The sequence below is a fragment of the Mauremys mutica genome, chromosome 12 (genome assembly GCF_020497125.1).
Source record: "Mauremys mutica isolate MM-2020 ecotype Southern chromosome 12, ASM2049712v1, whole genome shotgun sequence".
Classification (NCBI taxonomy): Eukaryota; Metazoa; Chordata; order Testudines; family Geoemydidae; genus Mauremys; species Mauremys mutica.
Window position 1 is genome coordinate 26,030,235 of NC_059083.1, and position 18,196 is coordinate 26,048,430.

The 18,196-nt window shown below is 43.8% G+C and overlaps 1 protein-coding gene across 1 annotated transcript in view; it reads left to right on the top strand.

The window, feature by feature from the left end:
* Positions 1-1,327: 1,327 nt before the first annotated feature.
* LOC123346647 (butyrophilin subfamily 3 member A2-like) overlaps positions 1,328-18,196 on the top strand; it is a 122,869-nt gene continuing 106,000 nt past the window's right edge. The window contains exons 1-8 of the mRNA XM_044984123.1: positions 1,328-1,442; positions 4,991-5,338; positions 6,488-6,769; positions 9,345-9,449; positions 13,110-13,130; positions 15,923-15,943; positions 16,488-16,508; positions 17,448-17,468. Coding sequence (XP_044840058.1) covers positions 1,343-1,442; positions 4,991-5,338; positions 6,488-6,769; positions 9,345-9,449; positions 13,110-13,130; positions 15,923-15,943; positions 16,488-16,508; positions 17,448-17,468 — 919 coding nt within the window. The 5' untranslated portion in view covers positions 1,328-1,342. The remainder of the gene's footprint in view (positions 1,443-4,990; positions 5,339-6,487; positions 6,770-9,344; positions 9,450-13,109; positions 13,131-15,922; positions 15,944-16,487; positions 16,509-17,447; positions 17,469-18,196) is intronic.

Here is an 18,196-nt window from a genome sequence, read left to right on the forward strand (position 1 = left end):
CCCAATTTGTGATTATTTTTTTAAATGTGTGTGGGGGGATTTGTTTATCGATTTTCATAAAGCAACAAATATTCTAAAGCACAAAAAAGAACCACAGCACAAAAAAGAACCACTCCACAAAAATGTACAGCTTGTATATGTTCTCATAATTAAGCAATTATGCAGTTTTACAGCTAATCAAAGCTACAAGACCAGACAATCATAGGTGCAGGAAGTAGAGGTGTGTGTGTGGGGTGTGTGTGTGCAGTGTCCCCAGATTTTATGTGGGGCTCCAATCCTGGCCCTGCATGTGCGGATCCACTCCTGCCTGCCACTAGCTGTGGCCCCAGCCTCAGTCCCTTTACCCCTGTCTGTGCCCCACCCTTCTGCAGATACAGCCCTGCTCCCAGCCCCAGCTCTGAGGGGAGGGCGTGAACAGGCATAAAGGGGGCATGAGGTAAAAATTTGGGGGGTACTTTCACTGGCTTTAATCACCCCCACTGTAAAAACTGTTCAAGTGCCACTGCAGACAACACAAGACCATACAATACCACTCACCTAACACATTAGGGTGGGGGTTACACTGACTTTTGAATACTGAGTTTGGCAGTGCTGCTGCTCTGTTTTTGAAAGGCATGAACAAATTGCAGTTTTCTGCAATAATTCATCCAATCTACACAAACCAGTGTATCACACCTATTAATTTAATTCATAAAAGTGCTGTAGTTCTTTGGCAATAAGGGTCTGAAGGAAATGGATGAAAATTGATCTTTAAAAAATGATTTAAAAAATTAAATCAGAGGCTTTTCTTTCACTTGGATTTTTAAAAATTAAATTAAATACTGGTTTATATTTCAGATTAAAATTATGACAACTGATGCTAAGACATATAACATTCAAGCAGTATATGTTTGCTTCAAAAGTTTTCAAGAAAATCAGATCAATGAAGTGGTGGCAGTCACTGGCTAAGCACCTGGAAGCAGAATTTGTTGAAGGGCTCACCCAGCTTTTGACAGCAATAGCCTGTTCTGCAGCTACAGAGAAAATATTTTATTCATTTCAATGTACCCAACTAGCTCAATTCAATGACTTGTCCATTCAAAGTTGAGAAACCAGTTGGAAGTTGAAAAATCAGGAAAGTTTGTTTTCCACTCTGAAATTGTCATTAAAAACAAGGTGTGAGAGGATGAGATCTACCAGCTCTAAAATCTTGAAGGACACGGTGACCAGAAACAATCCATTCAATTCACTAACTACAGATAATAGTTCCTTTTTCTAACACATCAGATTTGAATGCAAAATATGTTTTAGTAAAGTATTTTTCTCTTCTCTATCCTGGTGTCCAGATCAAGTTACAGTGAAGATGAAGCTTCTTTCATTCTGTCCTAGCTCCACAGTGAGCGCCTCTCTGCCTAATTTGATCATTTTCTTCATTACTTATCACATTCACAAGCTGGAATCAGGTAGGAATCCCACTGTTCCTGCTGCTGCTTGTAGGATTTGTTTCACTGTAGTGATTTATAAATCATGCCTATTCCACTCCTTTGAACAAAACTGAAAAAAACCCAAACCCAAACCAACCAAACAAACAAAAAAACAACCCCCAAACCCACCCCTACAACAAATTTCAGATTGGCTCAATATCAGTAAATAAGTCTCCACTTCCTCCTCAACCCTTCTGGAGGAGTAATTCTCCACCTGCTGCATATGAGGCAACTCAGTTTCTCTATCTATCTAGGTACTTATATCATCATAGTATCTGAGTGTGAGGCTGTGTGGAATATGGGTGACCATTTATAATAGCATTGATACCAATATTACAAAATCACAATGAATCTTATACAAGATATGCCACGAGAAGTAATTATGCCGCTCTACCCTGCGCTGATTAGGCCTCAACTGGAGTCTTGTGCCCAGTTCTGGGTGCCACATTTCAGAAAAGATATGGACAAATTGGAGAGAGTCCAGAGAAGAGCAACAAGGATGATTAGGGGTCTGGAAAACATTTCATATGAGGGAAGATTGAAAGAACTGGGTTTGTTTAGTCTGGAAGAGAGAAGACTGAGAGGGGACATAACCGTTTTCAAATACCTAAAAGGTTGTTACGAGGAGGGAGAAAACTTGTTCTCCTTAACCTCTGAGGATAGGACAAGAAGCAATGGGCTTAAACTGCAGCAAGGGAGGTTTAGGTTGAACATTAGGAAAAACTTCCTAACTGTCACAGTGGTTAAGCACTGGAATAAATTGCCTAGGGAGGGTGTGGAATCTCCATCATTGGAGGTTTTTAAGAGCCGGTTAGACAAATACCTGTCAGGGATGGTCTAGATGGTGCTTGGTCCTGCCATGAGTGCAGGGGGCTGGACTTGATGACCTCTCGAGGTCCCTTCCAGTTCTATAGAGTGACCAGATGTTCCATTTTTATAGGGACAGTCCCAGTTTTTGGGACTTTTTCTTATATGCGCACCTATTGCCCCCCCACCCCGTCCCATTTTTTCACAGTTGCTGTGTGGTCACCCTACAGGTCTATGATTCTATGTAAGGTATCAGTGGAAAAGGCTTGATTTGCTAAATATGATAAGCTTGTTTATAGGTCTGTGTCATCTTTGTATGGTGAGATATAAATATGTGCAGTATATTTGTGCCTCCAACTTGTGCTGTGCATTTGGGTGATACCCCCAGACAGACAGGCATCAGTGCTATCCGGCCTGCTGTAGAATGAACCATTGAGAGAAGCCCGGGGCTATGATTCAGCAGGACATGTAGATTAGTATCTGGGGGTAGCCGTGTTGGTCTGTATCCACAAAAACAAGCAGGAGTCCGGTTGCACCTTAAAGACTAACAGATTTATTTGGGAAAAGCTTATGCCCAAAATAAGTCTCAGTCTTTAAGGTGCCACTGGACTCCTTGTTGTTCTTCAGAACATGTAGGGACGTGCATAGGTGCCGACTTCTACTGGTGCCAGTGGGTGCTTGACCCCCCTCCTCTGCCCCTGTCCCGACTCCAGTCCTCCCCCATTCCAACCCCTTCCCCAAAGTCCCCACCCCAACCCCGCTCCCTCCCTCCCCCACTCTGACTCCTTCACCGAATCCCCACCCTGGACCCATCTCTTCCCTGCCTCCTCCCTTGAGCATGCTACATTCCCACTCCTCTCCCCTCCCTCCCAGCTTTCTACAGCTGTTTGGCAGCAGGAAGTGCTGGGAGGTAGGCAGAGGAGGTGGTGTTGTGGGATGGGGAGTTTGGCTGCCAGTGGGTGCAGAGCACCCACTAATTTTTCCCAGTGGGTGCCTCACTCCCGGATCACCCACGGAGTCGGTGCCTATGAGGACATGCCTATGGACAGGGGACTCCAAGTACCTTTTCATGCCCACGTGCTGTGAGTTTGTGTTTGGGACAAAGGATGTCCACGCCACATGGAAAGGATATAAAAAGGCAGCTGCATTGTCTCCATTTTGTCTGCAATCCTGCTTCTCACCTCTTGAGTAACTTCTCTAAAAACTGAAGCTTTGAACAAAGGACTGATAGACCCATCCAAGCTTTGGATGTGTTCCAGAGGACTTTGCAAGCAAGCACATTCACCAGTGCTACTAAGAATCTGATATATGGATTCTGAAGTCTCTCTCTCTCTCTCTGTATATATGTGTGTATATATACACCTCTACCCCGATATAACATGAATTTGGATATAACGGGGTAAAGCAGCGCTCTGGGGGGCCAGGGCTGCACGCTCCAGCAGATCAAAGCAAGTTCAATATAATACGGTTTCACCTATAATGTGGTAAGATTTTTTGGTTCCCGAGGACAGCATTATATCGGGATAGAGGTGTATATGAAAGTATCTGACTGCTTTGACCATTTAGTAACTCTTCTTTTTTGTTCCTTTTCTTTTCTAATAAAACCTTTAGATTTAGATACTAAAGGATGGGCTAGCAGCATGGTATTTGGGGTAAGATTCAAACTGGTATTGATCTGGTAATGTGTCTCGTCCTTTGGGGAATTAAAAGAACATTTTGTAAAGTGAATAGAGTTTTAAGTAACTTCTCACTGTACTGAACCTATTCGCTGATTGGGAGCCAGGGACTGGAATGCATTAAAGGGGGCTGTGTGATTTCTTTTCTTGATAACCAGTGTGGGGGATCAGGAGCACAGTTTGTGACTGGCTGGTGAATCTAACTATAGTGTAAACCACCAGTTTTGGGAGAATCTTCTCTCCTTTTTGCAGCCTTCCCTGATGTTGGCATTTCCACTGTGGGCTGCTCTACGCACCTTGGGTCATGCTGAGCATCCTACTTCACATGCTTGCACCCTCTGTGACCCAGTCCTTTCTCAAACACCAAGGCAACCTGGCCTAAAGCTGAAGTGATCTGGGGTCAGTGGGGCCAAGGCAAGTGAGTCCCAGAGTTCAAGACCCTGTACTGAAAATGTCCTGGCAGTGACCCCGTCTCACTAAAAGTAGGTGGAGGGGGGCAAAGGAGGAAAACTCGAACCTCAGCTGTTCTCAGAGAAAATTGTGTCATCATACGAGGTGAGAGGTGGTCGTCTCCAAAGAAGCTGGGTCCCAAAACCCTTAGGGTGAAATTTTAGGTGATCTCTGTTGACTTCAGTGGAGTCAGGATTTAATCTTTTCACCCTTCTCATATTAGAACCAACACTGAGAATCACATCAGAAATATAGTGAAGACCGGGACAGATCACAGAGCTCTGGTATACAGTGTATATACTCAGGTCACCCTGTCTGGTCACAGGGCATTGAAATGGTTCTGTGGCATATCAGATTAATATAAGGGGCGTTATCAGTGACATCTATACCTGAGCTGGCCTGTCACTTTCTACTATAAATGTCTTTTTCAGTTGCTTGTAACTTTTCCAAATTTCAAATATTCAGGTTGAAAATTTGCATACTAGGTGTTTGTCCCAGGCTGAATTTCTGGAAAGTTTGAACCTACTGACTTTTTTGTTTCTAGCATGTTTTCCCCCTGAGCTTATTCTCTTTTTGTTTTGGTGTATTTCACAGCCCAGTTCAGAGTGGTGGGTCCTGGTTACCCTGTCACTGCCATTGTAGGTGAGGCCATTGTGTTACCCTGTCACCTGTCCCCCAGGATGAGCGCTGTGAACATGGAGGTGAGATGGTTCCTATCTGAGTTCACTTCAGTTGTTCACCAGTATCATGAAGGAAAAGATCAGTATGGAAAGCAGATGCCAGACTATCGTGGAAGGACAGAGCTTTTGAAAGGTGGCATCACGGATGGGAATGTTTCTTTGCAGATTCTTAATATCAGACGCTCAGATGAAGGACAATACTATTGTTTTGTTCAAGACGGCTCTTATTATGAAGAAGCCCCATTGGAACTGAAGATAGCAGGTCAGCTGCTCTTGTCTGTATTATCTTAGTCTGGGCTGCAGCTTTTGTTCTTTTCTACTGCAACAACTGTGACTAGCAACTTGTGAATTATTTTAGAGTAACGCAGCGTGACTAGATTTCAGCACACGACCACATTCATACATTTTGGAAAATATGCTGAAAACTTTCCCAACGTTTAATTAAAGACATTTTCAGAATGGTCAAGAGATTTCCTTGCCCAAAAGATGTTTTTGGCTGACTTGAAAAGGAGGGAGAGAAAGGAGGGAAAAGACGTCTAGACAAATATGGGCCTGGTTTATACTAGAAAAGTAGGTCAGTTTAACTATGTCTGTCAGGGTTGTGAAAAATGCACACCCCATGACTGACAAAACTAAGCTGACCTAAGTCCCCATGCAGGCAGCACTGGGTCAACAAAAGAATTCTTCTGTCAACCCAGCCACTGCCTCTGAGAGCGGTGTATTACCAATGACACCAGGAGAAGTCCCCTGTTGGTGTAAGCAGTGTCTCCACTGAAGCACCACAGCAGTGAAGCTGTGCTGCTGTAGCCTTTCAAGTGTTGGCAGCCTGTGGTCTTCCAATTTCTCTCCAGTCATTCTGAGGCGTGACTAAGGTGGGACTGCCAGGTTTATAGGGCCGTCTGATGTGGCCACTACAGGTAGTTAGTTGGGGTGCAATCAAAATCAGTTGTAGCTTTCTGATTGGCTAAGGCCACATAAAGATGGTGGTGAGGGAGGGAGACATTATGTATTTACTGCTAGTGGATGAGGCCGAGCGTTTGTCCCCTGTTGCTCTGACACAGTAACAATGGAGACAGTTCGATTTATTTATTTATTTATTTTAAAAGAGAACAAACAAAATGTTTTTATTATATTGGATAAACTGGCTTTCTGAAAAATGCATATCCCACTAAGGTATTTAAATGAAGTGGCCAGTTTTCCGAATTTGTTCAGTGCTCCATTGCTCTTGGGTGGAGAGGACAATATCACTCACTTATTCAGTGAAATTATTTTAAATATTTGTTCACATCTTTTCCTGTGTCCAGGCGTATTGATCTCTAGTGGGAGAAAGGGATCCACAATCTATCACTCATCCTTTTAGCTTTTAAGTTACCCCGTTGATTTATCACACATGTATGTAATTTTCTTTTAGCTTTGGGCTCCAATCCTCTCATCTCTGTGGAGAGTCACCAGGATGGAGGGATCCGGGTGGTTTGTCAATCGGCTGGGTGGTACCCAGAGCCCAAGGTGCTATGGAGAGATCTCCGTGGGCAAGAATTACCATCACTCTCTGAAGCAAAATCCCTAGGGGATAGTGGCCTGTTTGAAACAGAAAATTCTATTATTATAAAAGAACATTCAAACCAGAACCTGTCCTGTTGGATCAGGAACACCTTTCTCAATCAAGAAAAGGAATCAACAATTTATGTAGCAGGTCAGTTACCAGCTAAACCCACACGCTTAAATCACCTTCAGCAGAAACAAAACAAAACAAAGAACTGAAGCATCTGTTGTGCATATTTTACAACTACATAAAAACAAAGAAGTTCAGAAACTGGTACCTTAACAGGTCACAACTCAGGCAATTTGCCCTAATTTTGAATATTCAGAGTTTTGGGTTTCATGTAAATTTAATCTTAACTCTGATCCTCCTGAAACTCTTATTTAAAAATGAGTATGATTTTGAGAGGAAATATTCACCGATCTTGAAAGAGTTTGTTCCTAAAAACTTAACTTCACCACAGTGATTTTGTGAGTGTAGCAATTTTTACACTAAGGTTTGTTTGCTACCTTTTCAATAAGTGAAATGTCACCAAATTATGTGGGCTTGTTTCCGTTGACATTAAATGGGAGTTGTGCTCATAGCTCACTTTGCCTTTGTTTACACACACAAGCTGCACTACTGAGTTATTGATGAATTGTTTGAATGCTCTTATTTCAGTTTCAGAGTGTCCTATGTTTTTAGCTTAAGTCAGTTCCTCACTGATTTGTACTAAATGGAGAAAGGACGCTATTCAGTTGATTTACAATTTAAAGTTTTGTCAACCAGTTTAGTTAAATTGGGGCAGTCCTGTTACATGGTCAGCTGTGGAATCAGTGTAACAATGACGACTGGATGAGTGTTACACCAGTTTCACTAAACCCGTACACAAATCCTGTGTGCAGAAGGCCTTAGGCATGTGTAACCCTTCTGCCGGGCCGAAACGATAGCAGCAAGGGCCGGGTTCAATACATAGGGGTCCCTTCCCCACAACATAATGCAAAACCAGCTCGAGCCCCCACCCAGTGACCTGGGAAAATCTTACACACAGCACTGGGCACCTCGAAGAGGCAATACTTCCCCTCTCGCAAGCACAGAGTCTTGGTGTAGCAGAAAAGGTTTAATTACATGACAAACAAGCAGCATTAAATTGGGAAAATACCTCAGCTAGTGTTCATAGGTCAAACCGTGAGCAAAGACCCACTCCAGCAAATTGGGCCATGTCCTTCTCTCGGGGCCCTTGAGTCCAGCAACCCCCAAATCACCCACAGTCCCAAAAGTCCGACAATTCAAAAGTCTCTGTCCCGGGTCAGTGCAGCCTCAGAGCTCAAGAGTCTCTCTGCAGAGGTCCCCCTCCCCAGCCTGGGTAGAAAGGGGCACCTTACGTGGTTTCGGGGCCAACTGCCCTGCCTCTTCGTGGGGTTCTGCTTCCACTAGTCGTCTCCGCAAACAGCTCAGCTCTGCTTGCTCTGTGGGCTGCTCCGCCCTGCCAGCTGCTCTGGTCCACCAGCTGTCCTGTGAGCCACTCTAGCCGTCCTCGCAAGCTGCTCAGCTCCACTCACCCAGTGGCTGCACAAACTGCTCCACTCCGCTCTGCCAGCTGCTCTGCTCCACGGTATTCTTCAGGCTCCCCCACTCATTAGCACAGTACTCAGTGCTCTCAGCTCAGCAAGTCCAGCTCTTCAGTTATTTCAGCTCTTAGTGATTCCAGCTCATAGTAGGGGAGCCCAGTGCCCATGAGTTCAGCTCAGTAACCGGTATCTCGATTCTTAAGGGAATCAAAAAATTAACTCTGACATTTCACAGTGGAGAGAGGCATAGGTGGAACTGGTGCTTCTGGCTCACACAAGGAGCCTGCACCACCAAATACAGACATCTGTCCCCAGCCTCTCTCTTTTCAATGGGTTTTGGAACCCATGTGCCCCATCTAGCAAGCGCTATCCAGCTGACAATGAAACCCCCCATCACAAGACAATTTTGTAGTTCCCCATTTACTCAATCAGGGTGACAACATTTCATTCCTCCTGCCCCAATAACAAAGAAATTGGGGATCCCACAGCGGTGAAAATAGCCATCCCAGGCTGCTGTGCGCTATGCTAATGGGAGTGGGAGTGCCTATGCAAATAATTGAAATACCAATGCGAATACATGAAACTTCTTTCTGCACTCCCCATAATTTACCACCAGATGTCAGGGTAGCGCTCATCCTGACTCTGCTTACACATGTTTGAAATGCCCACCCTGGCTAGATGATTTAAATGCTGTAAACACAGGAACAGCAAAAGAAGATGAATCAATTTCCACCAGTTAATATTTGGATTAATTACAATTATAATTCATTGAAATAATTGGGGAAATTATTAGTGACTCATCAAAATACTCTAATTACTCCTGCAATTTCTGAATGTTGCTGAACAGTGAGGACCAAATTGTTTGCGCCATAACTTCACTGAAGTCAATGCGGTTTTGTGAGCAGAGAATTTGCCCCTGAACTCAATGAAGCTCTGAATACCATGAATCAAGCCAGGCCTGTTCATTCACAGATGAATCAGTGCTAAAGCTGTGTTGGTTGGGGTAATTTTTACAATCCGGTTTTGGTCTTTTGTGTAGCATAGAGGGGGTCATGTTCTCACTCTGATCTCACATATGTCCTGCTGGGGACTATTTACGTAGTTATGTGCGATAGAGGAAAAATTAGTGTTGTCCCTACTTCCAAACTAATGCAAATCCTGTGGGGTTTATTTTTCAGATTTCTTTTTCCCGAGGGTGAATCCATGGATGGTGGCTCTGAGTGTGATTCTCCTGGTTTTGTTTGGTTTCATTGGCCTCACTGTTCATCTATTTAAAATAAAAGGTAAACGTCACAGGGGAAAATTTAATGAAATTAACAAGAAATTTTCTTCTAATAAGTGAAAAAAGGGAAGAATGAAAGTTTACACTAGGCCAAGCAGGGGAAGCACCGACCTGCACTGTGCTCCCCTCAGCAGCACAGAGAAGGAAACTTTACTAAGGTTTCCATTTTCTCCAGGAGGCAGTGATCTGCACCAGCCCTTTACAGGCCCAGAATATTTCTCCCCCAGAACTGCCTCAGTTAAGCTGACTGGAGCATTTGGGGAAGGGGTGGAGGGAAGATTGAGCCAAAACCTTCTCCACTCCTCACTCTTTTCTCACCACTTCCCACCCAGCTGTGCAGTTAGACTCATAGACTTTAAGGTCAGAAGGGACCATTATGATCATCTAGTCTGACCTCCTGCACAATGCAGGCCACAGAATCTCACCCATCCACTTCTATAACAAACCCCTAGCCTGTGTCTGAGTTATTGAAGTCCCCAAATTGTGGTTTGAAGACCTCAAGCTGCAGAGAATCCTCCAGCAAGTGACCTGTGCCCCATGCTGCAGAGGATGGCAGAGGCCCTGGAGGTTTTTTGCCTATCTGCTGTGGAGGAAAATTCCTTCCCGACCCCAAATATGGCGATCAGTTAAACCCTGAGCATGTGAGCAAGACTCACCAGCCAGCACCCAGGAAAGAATTCTCTGCAGTAACTCAGATCCCAACCCATCTAACATCCCATCACAGATCACTGGGCATACTTACCTGCTGATAATCAAAGATCAATTGCCAAATTAATTGCCAAAATTAGGCTATCCCATCATACCATGCCCTCCATAAATTTATCGAGCTTAGTCTTAAAGCCAGATATGTCTTTTGCCCCCACTACTCCCCTTGGAAGGCTGTTCCAGAACTTCACTCCTGTAATGTTTAGAAACCTTCGTCTAATTTCAAGTCTAAACTTCCTAGTGTCCAGTTTATATCCATTTGTTCTTGTGTCCACATTGTTACTAATCTTAAATAATTCCTCTCCCTCCCTAATATTAATCCCTCTGATATATTTATAAAGAGCAATCATATCCCCCCATAACCTTCTTTTGGTTAGGCTAAACAAGCCAAGCGCTTTGAGTCTCCTTACATAAGACAGCTTTTCCATTCCTCGGATCATCTTAGTAGCCCATCTCTGAACCTGTTCCAGTTTGAATTCATCCTTCTTAAACATGGGAGACCAGAACTGCACACAGTATTCCAGATGAGGTCTCATCAGTGCCTTATATAACGGTACTAACACCTCCTTATCTTTGCTGGAAATACCTCGCCTGATGCATCCTAAAACCGCATTAGCTTTTTTAACAGCCATATCACATTGGCGGCTCATAGTCATCCTGTGATCAACCAATACTCCGAGGTCCTTCTCCTCCTCTGTTACTTCCAACTGATGCGTCCCCAATTTATAACTAAAATTCTTGTTATTAATCCCTAAATGCATGACCTTGCACTTTTCACTATTAAATTTCATTCTATTACTATTACTCCAGTTTACAAGGTTATCCAGATCTTCCTGTATGATATCCCGGTCCTTCTCTGTGTTAGCAATACCTCCCAGCTTTGTATCATCCGCAAACTTTATTAGCACATTCCCGCTTTTTGTGCCAGGGTCAGTAATAAAAAGGTTAAATAAGTTTGGTCCCAAAACTGATTCCTGAGGAACTCCACTAGTAACCTCCTTCCAGCCTGACAGTTCACCTTTCAGTATGACCCGTTGTAGTCTCCCCTTTAACCAGTTCCTTATCCACCTTTCAGTTTTCATATTTATCCCCATCTTTTCCAATTTAACTAATAATTCCCCATGTGGAACCGTGTCAAATGCCTTACTGAAATCGAGGTAAATTAGATCCACTGCATTTCCTTTGTCTAAAAAATCTGTTACTTTCTCAAAGAAGGAGATCAGGTTGGTTTGGCACGATCTACCTTTTGTGAAACCATGTTGTAATTTGTCCCAATTACCATTGACCTCAATGTCCTTAACTACCCTCTCCTTCAGAAATTTTTCTAAGACCTTACATACTACAGATGTCAAACTAACAGGCCTATAGTTACTCGGATCACTTTTTTTTCCTTTCTTAAAAATAGGAACTATGTTAGCAATTCTCCAGTCATACAGTACAACCTGTGAGTTTACCGATTCATTAAAAATTCTTGCTAATGGGCTTGCAATTTCATGTGCCAGTTCCTTTAATATTCTTGGATGAAGATTATCTGGGCCCTCCGATTTAGTCCCATTAAGCTGTTCGAGTTTGGCTTCTACCTCGGATGTGGTAATATCTACCTTCATATCCTCATTCCCAATTGTCATCCTTCCATTATCCCTAAGCTCCTCATTAGCCTTATTAAAGACCGAGGCAAAGTATTTATTTAGATATTGGGCCATGCCTAGATTATCTTTAACCTCCACTCCATCCTCAGTGTTTAGCGGTCCCACTTCTTCTTTCTTTGTTTTCTTCTTATTTATATGGCTATAGAACCTTTTACTATTGGTTTTTCCCTCCCCAGTCCCCATGAACTGTGGGAATTAGTTAATGTCTCTTTCCCTCCTCTGATAAGTAAATATTTTGTACAGAATTCGGTCCCCATAATGATTGTTGCGTTTTTATTTTGGGAGCAGTTGTCTGCGATTCCATTTAATGTTAAAAAGAAATTGGAATGAGACACAGCCTGGCAAATTTCACCCCAATAGATAATATTAAAAAATATACACAGTAGAAAAGAGGGGTCTAAATAGACATGGGCTCTGAGCCTTAACCTGAGTTCTGACAGTGGTGAGGAACAGCAAGTCAGAGATGGAGAAGGGAAAACTTTTTCTCCTGGTGTTGAGAAAATGAAACCCATCAAAGGCTCATGAATGGTATAATCACTGGGCAACTTTCACAAAATGCAGACAAATGTATAACCAAGGCAAAAATGCTCCTAATAAGAATTTATATTTATTTCTGTTTATTTTTGATGGAACGGGATATAGAAATCTGTAAATGTCGTGCTCTTTCCTCCAACAAGGAAAATTTTTGTACAAATTTGTCTCCTCATAAGGGTATTTCTTTGTTTGTTTATGATTTTTTTTGGGTGGAGTTTTTTTAACCAGAAAAAGATGAAAGCCCAGATGCTGCATCGCTAACATCAGTTACATCTTTGCCATTGACTTCAATGAGTATAGGATTAAGCACTGAATGCGCAAGTCATGTCGCTAAAACAATAATGCTGATAATTTGAGGACCAGAAATTCCAGTCTGCACCCCCAGAGCTCCAAGCAAAGCAAATGGGAGTGTGAGAGACAATACAAGGAAGCAGGATTGGACTCTTATGGCCAGATTTTTAAAGGTATGTGGTCAGCTATCTCTCACTGAAATCAGTGGGAGTTAGGCCCCTAAATGCCTTGAAAAATCAGACCCTAATTCCATAAGGAATTCAAAACTTTCAGAATTGTAAATCCTTCCAGAATTGTAAATAGTCAGTTACAGTTGGACACTTAATTCTTGTGTGGCCACATGGTTAATAAAACATGAATGAAATGTTTGGTATTTAGGGGCCAGGTGTTCATATCACGAAAACACCTTTAAATCTCCATTAACTGGAAATATTCTTAAATAACTTGTATTGACATCTGTTTGCTTTATTTAATTTCTTTAGGGAAACATCTTGGAGAAATCAGTAAGTTCAATTTTTCTCCACATAGAACCTTTTCCATTCAGTTGTTTGCTGTTTTGTTATGGGGGGGGGGAGCAATAAGCAATGCATCCGCTGCTACCTCCACCACTGCAACTGGCTTGCTGCTGCTGCAGCCCTCACTGTCACCACTGGCCATAGGTGCCGACAGCCCTGGAGCACCCACGGGTAAAAATTCGCAGGTGCTCTGCACCCACCCACAGCTGAGCTCCCCCCTCCCCACAGCACATCTCACCCACTGGCAGCCTCGCTGACGATCTCTTCTCCCTCCCTCCAAGTGCCTCCTGCCTACTGCAAAACAGGTGTTTCACAGAACTCAGGATGCTTCTGGTAAGGAGGGGGAGGAGCGGGGACGAAGCATGCTTGGGGGAGGAGGCGGGGAAAAGGTGGGGTAGGGCCAGGGACTTGGGGAAGGGGGTGAATGACGTGGGGAAGAAGGTGGAATGTGGGGCAGAGCAGGGGTTGAAAGAGGTGGGGTAGGAGTTTGGAGGAAGGGGGTGTAATGGGGGCAGGGCCTGGGGTGGAGCAGGGGGTTTAGCACCCCCACCCCAGCCAGAGAGAAGATCGGCACCTCTGCCACTGGCTGCTCACAGCCTTGCATCCTTGAAAAAGGGTGAGGGACATCGAGCGATGCTTCTATTGCCACTGCTGCCTCTGGAACTGGCTCATTGCGGCTTCTGTCTCTGCCACCACTGGCTGATGCCTCTGCTGCTGGTTCTGCTGTTTTTTCTGGTGCTGTTACCTCTGCCACCGCTCGGCTCTACTGCTGTTATCGTGGCTGCTGCTGGCCCCCCACTGCCACTTCTGCAATGGTGCGTTCTGAGGTTCCACAACCTACCCAAGGGATTCCAGCAGGTCATGGCTGCTGCTGCTGCATCTTCATGTTGTTCACCGCAGCTCTGTCCCTGCACTAGGTCTATGACCTGCACCCTAGACCTACTCATCAGTGGTTTCAGCTCTTGCAATCACTGAACTGAAACAAGGGCTCTCCATGGAGTCCAATCAGCTCTGGCTTAAAACACAGGGGAGGGGAGGGTCAAATGGTACCTCGGGCTCTCGAAGGGGAATTCATAGCATCAGGCAGGAACACCTGTCCCCACCCCCTCTGATTTTTCACTAGATTTTGGCATCTCTTTCACCTGGTTAGCCAGTGAGCTTTAATTTAGGGTGTCACTGTGACATACCCAGGGTACAATCCAGACTATTGAGTGGCTGTGTCACCCCTACCCTGCAACCTGGGTGCCCCATACAATGTTCTGCCTCTGTAGCCTCCTACCTGAACAACTCACAAACAGCTTCCACTGGGGCTGGATTCTTTAATTGATTTGCAGATTAAAACCAAGGCCTTAAACTGGCATCAGAAGGGGCCTGGGAGCCAGTGAAGGGGCTGGAACGTGGGCCTGATGTGTCACTGTGGCTTAAGCCCTGGAGAAGGCCAGCAGCTGCATTCAGTGCCCGCTGGAGCCTTCACACTCAGCTGTGGATTCAGTAATTTTGTTAGGGTTCCTTCCCCTCTCCAAACTCTGGGGTGCAGATGTGGGGACCCGCATGAAAGACCCCCTGAGCTTATTTTTACCAGCTTAGGTACGGTGCCATCACCAAATGATTTAGACAAAGAATCAGGGAAAGGACCACTTGGAGTCCTATTCCCCCAAAATATTTCCCTAAGCCCTACACCTCCTTTCCTGGGGAAGGCTTAAGAATAATATCGTCACCAATTGGTATAGGTGAACACAAACCCAAACCCTTGGATGTTAAGAACAATGAAAAATCAATCAGGTTCTTAAAAGAAGAATTTATTTAAAGATAAAAGAATTACCTCTGTAAAATCAGGATGGAAGATAACTTTACAGGGTAACAAGAGATTCAAAACACAGAGTATTTTCCCTCTTGGCAAAACTTTAAAGTTACAAAAAAAAACAATAGCCCAGGAATAAACCTTCCTCTTAGCACAGGGAAAATTCAGAAGCTAAACCAAAAGATAATCTAATGCATTTCCTTGCTATTACTTACTATTTCTGTAATATTAGATGTATCATTTCAGTGAGAGCTGGATTACTTGCTTGGTCTCTCCCTTTATCTCCGAAGAGAACACCCACACAGCACAAAACAAAGCCTCCCACCCCAAATTTGAAAGGATCTTCTTTCCCCATTGGTCCTTCTAGTCAGGTGCCAACTAGGTTATCTGAGCTTCTTGACCCTTTGCAGGTAAGGAGAGATTTTATGCTACTTTTAGCTGTATATTCATGACAGATATACAGTAACCCAGCCTGGCGATGGCAGAGGCAGGGATCACTGTGGCAAGAGTCTTGCCCACAGGAAGATGCAGAGTTTCCTGGTAAGCTGAGATGTTTAGACACTGATAGTATCTGGTCACCCAGGCCTAGTAAAGGGTCACATAGGACTTGAGTACTTGCACCTCTATTTTGGTGAATGGGGCTGTACAAATTCAGTGGAATGAAGGGGAGATTCTCATCTAGTTCTTCAAAATGTGTCCCTGCTTCTGAATCACTTTGCTCTTGCCTGGGTTCAGCTTAAGCCGGCTGCTCTTCATCCCAGAGCCCTGGTGTTCTGGCATTTGTAAATCCTTGAAAATAGTCAGTTACTGTTGGACACTTAACTCTAGTGTGGCCACATGGTTAATAAAACATGAATTAAATGTTGGTATTAGGGGCCAGGTGTTCATAGCATGAAAACACTCCTTTAAATCTCCATTAACAGAAAATATTCTTAAATAACTTATATTTTCATCTGTTTGCTTTATTTCATTTCTGTAGGGAAACATCTTGGAGAAATCAGTAAGTTCAATTTTTCTCCACATAGAACCTTTTCCATTAAGTTGTCTGCTGTTTTATTATTTATGATGATGATTATTCAAGAGATCTCAATTTGAAACTCACATGAAATAGCAGTGATAATGTAGTGATCATTATTCAGTATGTGGGTAAGAGGAAATCAGAAAGAAAATGTTCTTTGCAATGTATCTTCTTTGAGGGTGAAATCCACATGGTGCTGGAGGCACCATGACATGGGAGACCAGGAGGACTCTGTGCCCTCAAATGTCCTCTTGCCTCATCTGACGAGTAAATAATTTGGTCCAACATGGATCTTGTGTGTAATTATATTTGAGGAGGAGTTGTTCATTTTTTTCATTTAATGTTAAAAGGAAATTCGGATGAAATTAAGCCTGATAAATTCCCCACTCACACCACCCCCCTCCCCCAGGTAATATGAAAAGTTATACACAATGTTCAACTTCACAAAACTCAGACAACTGTATATCCAAGAGAAAAATGCGCCTAGTCATAATTTATATTTATTTCTGTTTTTTTATTATTTTAGGGAAACGTGATACAGAAATCGGTAAGTGTTGTGCCCTTTTCTCCAACAAGGAAAACTTTATACAAATTTGTCTCCTCATGTTTTATTTTTTAAATGAGAAAAACATGAATGCCCTGATGCTGCACCACTACCATCAATTAGAGCTGTGCCTTGGATTTCAACGCATGTAGGATCAAACACTAAATGCACAAGTCACATCACTAACAGAATAATGTTGATAATTTTAGGGCCCAATATTACATTCCGTGCACACCGAATGCTCCCAGCAAAGTGAATGGGAACATGTAATCTGCAAGGAAGCGGGAATGGGCTCTAAGGGCAGCTTTCTAAAGGTATTTGGACACCTAATGCAAATTGAAATCAATGGGAGTTAAGAACCTAAATACCTTTAAAAAGCTGGCCCTAATTCCCTAGGAAATTCAAAACTTGCAAAACTAAGTCCATGCAGATAATCAGTTATTTTTTGATACTTGACTCTAATGTAGACACAAAATGAGCCCAAACGTCTACACCCCAATTTTACAGGCCCCCAGCCCATGTCTTGTGAGCCTAGTTAGTTGACATGGGTAAATTAGGAGTATTCAGTTGCAGTGTAATCACATCTTATGGGACTTTGCATCTTATGGTGCCCTGTCCATGTTTGTCAGAGGGTGGAGATGGATGGCAGGAAAGAGATCATTTGATCATTACCTGTTAGGTTCACTCACTCTGGGGTACCTGGCATTGGCCACTGTCGGTAGACCGGATACTGGGCTAGATGGACCTTTGGTCTGACCCAGTACGGCCGTTCTTATGTTGGAAAGAGATTCTTCTCCCCAGACCTCAGTGGTTTCCCTGCCCATAGCCTGGATCAGTGGGTTTGTGAGGGACAGGCTGCATGATGGGAGGCTGGGGTTGATTCCATGCTAGAAGAGAAGCACTTAATCAGTGTGTGTTTGTTTCTGATTCTGTGTTACCTAGATGATCTTCAACGAGAACTTGGTAAGTGTTTCTGTTTCTCGAATGCAGCCTTTTCTGTGGTGTTGAAACTATCTCTGGATCCAGGGCCGGCTCCAGGCACCAGCCTACCAAGCATGTGCTTGGGGCGGTACCTTGGGAGGGGGCGGCGATCGGGGTTTGTTTTTGTTGTTTTTGGTTTGGCCAGGCGGCGCTGGGGCGGGGGCGGGGACTTGGGCGGCGTGACGCGACGGTCAGGGGGGCGGGGACTTGGGCGGCACGACGTGGTGCTGGAGGGGTCAGGCGGTGCTCGTGGGGGCAGGGCGGCACTCTTTTTTTTTTTTTTTGCTTGGGGCGGCACCTTCTGCCAGGTTGAGTTGGCAGCAACACAGGCTGGGTTCATCCTCTTAGCAATACAAACCAGAAAACACTTGAGAGCCCACCAAATAATGTGGGAAAATGTAACTCCTGGGCGTCTTTAAGGCTCTATAGATAGACCGGGGGTAGGCAACCTATGGCACATGTGCCAAAGGTGGCACGTGAGCTGATTTTTCAGTGGCTCTCACACTGCCCGGGTCCTGGCCACCAGTCCAGGGGGCTCTGCATTTTAATTTAATTTTAAATGAAGCTTCTTAAACATTTTAAAAACCTTATTTACTTTACATACAACAATAGTTTAGTTATATATTATAGAGTTATAGAAAGAGACCTTCTAAAAATGTTAATGTATCACTGGCACGTGAAACCTTAAATTAGAGTGAATAAATGAAGAC